Source organism: Macadamia integrifolia, chromosome 7 (assembly GCF_013358625.1).
Source record: "Macadamia integrifolia cultivar HAES 741 chromosome 7, SCU_Mint_v3, whole genome shotgun sequence".
NCBI classification, from domain to species: Eukaryota; Viridiplantae; Streptophyta; class Magnoliopsida; order Proteales; family Proteaceae; genus Macadamia; species Macadamia integrifolia.
In genome coordinates, this window is record NC_056563.1 from 19426081 (window position 1) to 19434698 (window position 8618).

General features: G+C 38.5%; 1 protein-coding gene across 1 annotated transcript; it reads left to right on the forward strand.

The window, feature by feature from the left end:
- The first annotated feature begins 6666 nt into the window (after window positions 1–6666).
- Window positions 6667–7187, forward strand: LOC122085100 (cyclin-U1-1-like). The gene has a single exon (XM_042653541.1). The coding sequence runs from the start codon at window positions 6722–6724 to the stop codon at window positions 7157–7159; it is 438 nt and encodes a 145-aa protein (XP_042509475.1). The 5' UTR covers window positions 6667–6721; the 3' UTR covers window positions 7160–7187.
- The last annotated feature ends 1431 nt before the right edge of the window (window positions 7188–8618 follow it).

Here is an 8618-nt window from a genome sequence, read left to right on the forward strand (position 1 = left end):
CAAAATGCCTTGAGTCATGTCAAAGTGGTTTCTACAGAAATTCACTAGAACATATTTTCCTTAATATATTCCTAACCACTTCAAGTTTTCCATACTTGGTCAATGTATGTTCTATGGTCATTCTAGTATGAATGCAATGCAAATGCATGAAGTGAGTGCATGTATATATATATATATATATTCTATCCTAGAGGTCTTCTTCTTCACTTGAATCTTCCACTCCTTGGCACTTCATCTTCTTTTCTTTTTGTTAGCAATTCTTTATCTTAAGCTTCATGTCATGTCTTCTTGAAGCTTGAATTATTGGGGTTTGACATGCAAGCACTTTCCTTCAAGATGTCTGCTTACACTAAGGATCACTTGACATTTGTGGTTAAAACTACTATTTGGTTTTTATCATCAAAACCAATGTAACAGTGTGGGCATGTTCCCAACATGATGAATAACATTTCCATCATTCTAGGACCCATCTAGCTTGGATGATTTAACTTAGACAATTCCTCTCTACATGACCCTCATCATCACAATGATAAGTTATTTTGTGATATTTCTACTTGGAACAACCTTTATTCTTTTCAGAACCTTCATGTCTCCCATCTGACTTGTCGTTGCCCTGACAACGCCTATAAGCATTACCCTCTTTTGACATCCCCTCACCACTATTTTTTCGTTGTATCTTATTCGTCAGCAAAGCAACAATGACTTCTTCAAGTTTGAGAGTATACACATTGAGCAAAAGTGTAGTTACAATATGATCAAATGATGAAGGTAGCATAACCAACATAAGAAAGTGTCTTGTCCCCCTCTTCGATCTTGACATCTAGAGTAGATAGTTCCATCAGTATCCTGTTGACATCTAAGTGCACCTTAAAGTTCATTTCCTTCGACAACTAAGTACCATGGACCATACAATTGTTTTAACAAAAAAAAAAAAACTAATTTGTTAGTGACCTAGACTTGTACTTTCTCCCTAGCATTGTTCAAACTCCCTTTGAATCTGCCAACGTAATGATCCACGAAGAGTGTTATCCGTAAGATACAACTGGATCATGTTGTTTGTTAGATCCCTCAACTTTAGCTACTTATCTTCAGGCTTGTCTAATTTCTTCCTGAAAACTTGACTATTCCCTCCTGTGTAAAATTATTCTTCGCCCATTGTGCGATAAAATGAAGTCATTATGGTCATTGAAGATTTCAGTGGAAAGTTTGAACCTTTAACCATCTTTCGATTTACTCGATATTTGCCTTCTGTGCTAGTCATTAACCTTAACGAACTTGATTAAGCCTGATTACTGTTAATCTTGCACGATATACACCAACGAAGTGAAATTTTCCTGACCCACACTAAAAAAACCTTGAACACCAAGCTTCACACATGAGCATTCACTAAGATCTACCCTGTGTAAGCTTTCTTTTTTATTCTCTCATAGGGTTACGTGAATAACTCCACATGCACACCCCCCTTTTTTTTTCTTCCACCACGGATTCCACACCCACCCCTTTTTCTCCTGTTCTGTTTTACTTATCCTTATTTAAAAAAATAAAAAATAAATAAATAAAATAGTGCCACTTACCTTTTTCGAAGAGGCCAAAAATTCAAGCCACTAGGTTCTCACCTCCACATCCTCGTCTTCTGCATGTAGCTCTTCTCTTGGACATGCATTGTTCTTACTTTAGTTTGCATATTTGCTTTACTATTAAGGTAAATATATCTCTAATTCTCTGTCCATTTCCCTATTTTGTTCTTTTTAGCCACAGTCAAAATCTTCCCTTTGTTCTAGTTTATAGGTGCTTTGAAGAGAAACAAATGAACCAAGCCGAGGTTTAGTGTTGTATAGTGATGGGTTGGCACATCTGATTTCTCCTTCACATACCAATCTCCATCCTCTGGTGCAATTACATTATCCAACCTTCTCCCTTTACTATCTTTCTTCTTGAATTATAAATTTGTTCTATGGTTGTCAAAGTGTCGCTTAAGTAATGCCTTGGTGTCCAGACACCTTGCTCACCTTGTTGGTGTCGCCTTGCATCTAGGTGACCTTGAATGGGTCACCTAGACACTATGACAACTATGCCTATTACAATAGTTAATGCAATCAAGGAATATGGATTCCGTTATTATGACTATTTTATTTTCTTTTAATATTTTGCAGTTTTACTCATAATGAAGCCATGTGGAAGGGTGGGCTGTAGAACAATGTCAAAACCTCACTACCTAAGAATCTTGGCAATGATGTGTGTGTGTGTGTTTTTTTTGTTTTGGAGAGAGGGGGGGAGCTCTAATAACCCATGTGATTTTTCATTGACTTAGGGGAATTTGAGGTCATATTGATCACTTGATGTGCTCAAACTCCTCTGGCACTCACCTTCAAAACATGATGCCATGGGTGGAGCACATATGCCCATGATGACTACTATGAGTCGATTTAGCAACTCTAGATTCTCCATGGGTTGGGAAAATAATGATCACTGACTACACAATAACAATAAATTCAGCATTATCCCAACTTAATGGGACCGACTATATGAATTCATGCAAGACAAAATTAAAAAAGTCCAAACAAGAGTGGAGGAGGGGAGAGATGAGAGGGTGACTACACAAATGTAACAGATCTATTGCTTTAGTCAGGGTCAGGGTAATGCTACTTCGGGTGATAAGCTACACATTGATAAGTTTTAGGACTTATTTATGTTTCTCATGTGTAGTGTGATGCAACTTGTGTATGACATTTTCTTACAAATTGAAGAGCACGTGTCCCTTAATGCACCAGTTTTACCTGGTTCATCTGCTAGTGCAATACCAAAATGAGGTCACCTTGAGGTCAATATGATTTTGGTGGAGAAGGAGGCCTAAATTATCTTTACAAGATGCAAAAGTCTCCTTTAACTCTACCTTCAAATGTAATCTGACCAATTACAGCAGTGGAATGGTCTGAATGTACAATGAAGAAGAAACATCAAGCCTGGATCATAGTGATCTATGCTCCATGTTAACTGACTGATGCAGAATTTGGGAAACGCTAGCAGCTTGGAAGGGGCTAAGCCCTACTCCACAATTTAATGAATGAAGTAGAAGCTTTATTGCTACTTCATCCATGGATTTCAGCTCTCTTGTGAATTCAAGAGGTTTTACTCACTGGATTCTGAGTGGATTGCTTTGGATATCACAGATGAACTTGTTAGATTCCAAGAAAAGTTTCTAGTGGATTCCAGATCTTTGGTTTGGGTGGATTCCTGAACTGAAACTTCTATCCCTTCTCCTATCTTTTCTGCTTTCCAGGTTAGAATTTTCAATTTTCATCCCTGTGATATATAGTTTGCTGGAAAATTCATAACTTCTAGTTTGTGCTTTGTTTCAACTTCAATTACAGCATAGATCTTTGATAAAATAATGCTAACATCTCCGTTGAATTGCCCCTTAAATCTGTGATCAGAGTTTCTGCTTTAAAGGTTCTGTTACTAACTCGATTACAGGTTTCCTGTTTCAAGTACAACTCTTCAAAATCTCAGTTTTCTGATTTGATCTTCTCAATCTGATTTCTGTTTTACTGATTCTAGTTTCATTTCGTTGCATTTCTGTTTACTGATTTGGACTTCTATTTAAACCTGTCGAATTCTTCCATTGATTCTCCAGGCTTCAGATTTCCTACTTGCTGCAGAATTCCTTCATGTATAGAGATCTGACCATCCTATCCCTATGATTCTGGATTTTTCTGAGGATCAAACTCTAATTCCATTGGTGCCTAGATAACCTCATTAAACTCTGTTAGACCAATGGACTATAGAAGACTCAAATCATATCCTCCTCAGGATGCTGAAATGTGTCAGCAATATCTGCGGTATTTTGGTTGTGAATTGGACTTGACAATCTCAGTCCAGTTGTAGATGGTAGAATAAAAGGGTGTTCCTTGGAATGTGTCAATCTTGGAAGCCCTTCAAGTTTCTCTTTCTCTCCTTCAACGATGAATATCCTTCAATTTTGTTCCTCTAAAATACTTCAGGCTCTACAATATTGCCCAGTATTGATCAACGGTCCAACTCACAGATACTTGGGTGATAAGATTTCCACATCAGTATCACAATCTCACATGTGATATCAAGCTCAACAAGATCTCAGATTTCTTATTATCCTATCTTCTATAGTTGGAAACTTAAAAATTGTGTATTGTTACTCTTGGAAGAATCAAATTGTAATCCGATCTTCCATAGGTAACTAAATCAATCTATTATCTCATATACTCATGTATATATACTATTACCTAGTAAATGAAACACAAGAAATATTCTCACAATCAATATACAACAACAAAAACAACAAAGCCTTATCCCAACTTAATTGGGTCGGCCGCATGGATCCAAGCAAAGACAAGGAAGAAGAAAAGTAAAAGATAATGGAAAGAGGCTAAGAACATTAACAAAGTAGAACATAGCTATTAGGGGTCCGCCACCTGGATCTTATCCCTCGACTCCGATTTATTCGAGGCCATACTCGGGACTAGGCCTAATCTGTGCATGTCTTTCCTCAACCTCTCCTATGGTCATTTTCTGTCTACTTCTAGCTCTTTAATTTAGATCGTTCTATCTGGATGAGGTCACTCCTCCTCACTGGTGCATCCAATAGCCTCTGTTGAACATGGTCATTCCATCTCAAACGACTTTCAAGAAGTTTATCATGAATTGGGCAACTCCCAAATCCACTCTAATACGTTGTTCATTCCTTACCTTATCCCTCCTAGTTTTCCCACACATCCATCTTAACATACTAATTTTCGTTAAATATAACTAATCAATATGTCTTTTCTTAACTACCCAACATTCTACCCCATACATTTATGGCAGCAGAAAAGAAGAAGTTAGATGGCAACTCTCCTTTTAAAGAGGGTATCCAAAGATACTACCTTTATAGTCTTTCTACAAATAAAAACCTTCTTAAGGAAATAATGAATGAAATGATTCACTCTATCTCCACATCTCATTAAACTTAGGAACCCAAAAATTCAATTCAAGCTAAGAGGAGATACTAAGATGCACTTGGTGCATAATCTCTGAGTACCATCGAAAGGGGTTTATGAGAGAAAATTTGACCATGGGCTTCAAATCCATTATTTAGATCTGATTAAGTTCTTTTTTCAATAGGACTTCATAGATGCTACTGTTTTCCCTTGCCAGCTCACAGGTTTCAACATCATATTTCTATATATTGGAAGACCTACTTTGAAGCATTTATTTTTACTCATTCTGAATAATTTCTTTACAGATGCTATTGCTAATCAATTTGTCACCATTTATGATTTCACATTTGCATAATTATTTAAGTAGTTGTTGGTGCTCTCCGACCAAGGTAGCAACAAGGAGAGAAATATCCGTTTTCGACATAAAAAATGTGGTGCTAAAGAGCCGAGTAGAGCATGCATTATCTAGTTCAAAAGTAAATATTATCTTGTGACTTGTCTATAACTTTTCTGGTTTACTTGAATTTATAATGCAGATTCTAAGGATAGAGGGTGGTTAGAGAGTTGATTCAACTACTGGATTCCCTTGATACTTATATCAGTAACGTAAGTTTTAGAACTTATTGGTGCCCTAAAGCATGGACCTAGTGAAACTTTTGTTTTGCTAACAACGGGTATTTAGGCCTTCGGCTTGACTAGTCCCACAAGTCCATACTGACCCCACAACCACATGGACCGGGTCATACTGAGGTTGAATGAAAACCATTCAACTTTCATTGAAAGCACTGAAGAACACTAAACACTCCCATGTGAGTGGTCCTAACGAAAGTAAGAGGAGTCGAACTCAACCACACGCTTCTTGAGGCAAAGGTCCCTTGCCATGTTCATCTACCCCATGGGGTTTGGACCCAGTAAACCTGTTAGCTGATATACTTTACTTTCAGAATAGAGAGCATGCTCCTACTGCAGAGTGTCAACAAGCATCCTTGCTTCCAACTATATTAGAGAGGTAAAGTAGCTTTGGTCTCTGTAAACTTGATACTGATATCGACTGTTTAAAGCAACTTCTTCCTGTATTAATTAAACTTCAGGTTCATGGGACTAAGGTGCCGTTTGATAACACTCTGGGAGAATGTTTCTGGTGTTCTTCTATTCTGCGGGAATGTAAATAGAACAGAAATATGTTTGGCACGTCCGGTTCATTTTTTTATTCTCCCGGAATGAACCAATGAAAAAGAATGAGTAAAGAATACATTGCAAGAGTACCAAAAAGTTGCTTTTCTATTCTTTTAGAAATTTAAAAGAACAAACCTATTCATAACCCCACAATTTCTTTTCTCCATCTCACGACCAAAAACCCCCAAATCCTAAGGAGAGCCTGCAATAGGTTTTCACTCTCGGTCGCGGCTTCCTGCAACTGTCGCCGCTTCCCTGCAACGGTCGTCGCTTCTCTCCTCTCGGTCGCTGCTGCCCTCTCTCTCCTTCGCCGCTTCAACGGTTTTTCCTCTCGGTGGCATGTTGGTCGCAGGTCAATCGCCGCTTCCTTCTATCTCTCTCTCGGTCGCAGGTCGGTCGCAGGTCGATCGCCGGTCGCCGGTCGCCGCTTCCTTGCCTTTCACGATCGTGCCTCCTTGCAACTCACGATCAAAGCCGCCGCTTCCCTGCAACTCACGATCAAAGCCGCCGCTTCCTTAAAAGAAATTATATTGTTGTTGATCAAAGCCGCCGCTTCCCTAGAGAGAGAAACCGGGTGGAAGAAAATGGTGTAAATGCTAAGTGGCGGCGAAGAGGGTAAGAGCCGGTCGGAGCCAAACGATGGGGAGTCGACAACGCCGAGGGTGTTGACGATTCTTTCGTTCGTTATGGAGAGACTGGTGACTCGAAATGATGGGTTGGTGGTGGTGCAGAGAGGTGGCTTGAAGGAACAACCACCACAACAGGTGGTGGAAGGTGAGGTGAGGTCGCCGCCGGGAGGGAAGGGGTTGAATGCTTTTCATGGAGTAAGAGCACCGAGTATTAGCATATCAAAGTACTTGGAGAGGATATATAAGTACACAAATTGCAGCCCTTCTTGCTTCGTGGTGGGGTATGTTTATATAGATAGGTTGGTGCATAGGCATCCTAACTCGCCTGTGGTTTCTCTCAACGTCCATAGGTTGCTGGTTACTAGTGTCATGGTTGCATCCAAGATGCTTGATGACTTGTAAGCTCTCTCTCTCTCTCTCTCAAGATACACACAACACACAGTTTATTTTGTCTGGGGCTAATGAATTAGGTGATTGATTGATTAATTTTTGTGGGTTATTGAGAGATTGTGTTTGGGTAGTGGGGTGAATTTGAAGCCAAGTTATTGAGGGGTTATGGATCAAAGTTAATTGGTATTTTAAGTGGGTTTTGATGGCTTAATTGGTGATCAAGTGGGTTCTTTGTGTCTTGATTAGTTCTTGGAGTTGAATTGTTGGGTGTCGTGATCTACAAAGCTCTGATGCATGGGTTCTGTTCTAAATTGAGCTTGAACTGCTGGTTCAGTATCTTAGGGTTTTAATTTGTAATGAAAACTGGGGTGGAAGGTTGTTAGGAGGTTAGGTTTGTGGAGAGATAGGTCTTGACTCTGGAGTAGGAGAGCTACCAGCGTCAATGATCCAGATTTCTTTGGCAGCAATTGGGGAGGTGGGTTTTTGGTGGATATACATATGGAAGGTTAGGTTGTATCTGGTTTGGTTATTGAACTACTTTTGGATCAGCTTGTTGAGCCAGCTTGAAGTTTTTTTTCTTTTAGGGTGAGGTGGGGGTAAGAGAGTAATGCTAGTAGGGTTTCCCTTCTCCTCTGCCCTCGTCTGCCATGAATGACACGTCTAGCATTCACTACAATACTTCATCTTTCACAACGGAAAGTTTTCAGGCATAAGAGATAGAATTGAATAGATTTACTTATACTAGGCAATTTACTGAGTATTGCCATGCTAGGCAATTCACTACATTTAGAATTTCACCTGGAAATACCAATGAACAACTTGAGAATAAAGTGTTAAATACTCATTTTCTTTGAATTTCACCTGGAAACTCCTTTTCTTTGATGTGCATAGATGGTGATATTGCGAGTACTTCTACTACAATTCATCAGGGCAGTCAACGTGTACAAGGAAGACAGATGAATGAGCTAAGGATACAAATTGCAAATCAGATGGCAGTAGATAAGGGTTACCCCCTGATTTGATTGTTTATGTAATAAAATTTCAAGACACCTATTTGCAACTATGATTTTTATTTTGTAATTCCTATAAACTTGAATAGTAGACTTTTGTTTTCTTATTAAGATAAATGTGGAAACTCTTTATGTTTATATTTTATTATTTCCTTTAAGTAATAGTATTTTAAAAGATAATTTCATAAACAAATTGTTTCCTTATTTAAGTTAAATTTGACCATAATAGCATGTTTGTAATTATTGATTTCATTGTTCAAAAGTAAATTTTCATTATTGTACTCTCCAGGAATAGAAGTGTTTGTCAAACGCTGTTTCTGTTCTTTTTCTGTTCTAAAGCCATTTCTGAAATAGTTTTACCAAACGTTGTTTCTGTTCCGCCAGAGTGCCTTCACAACATGGAATCGAAAAAGAACACTTCTGTAAAAGAACACTCTCCAGGAATAGAAGTGTTATCAAAC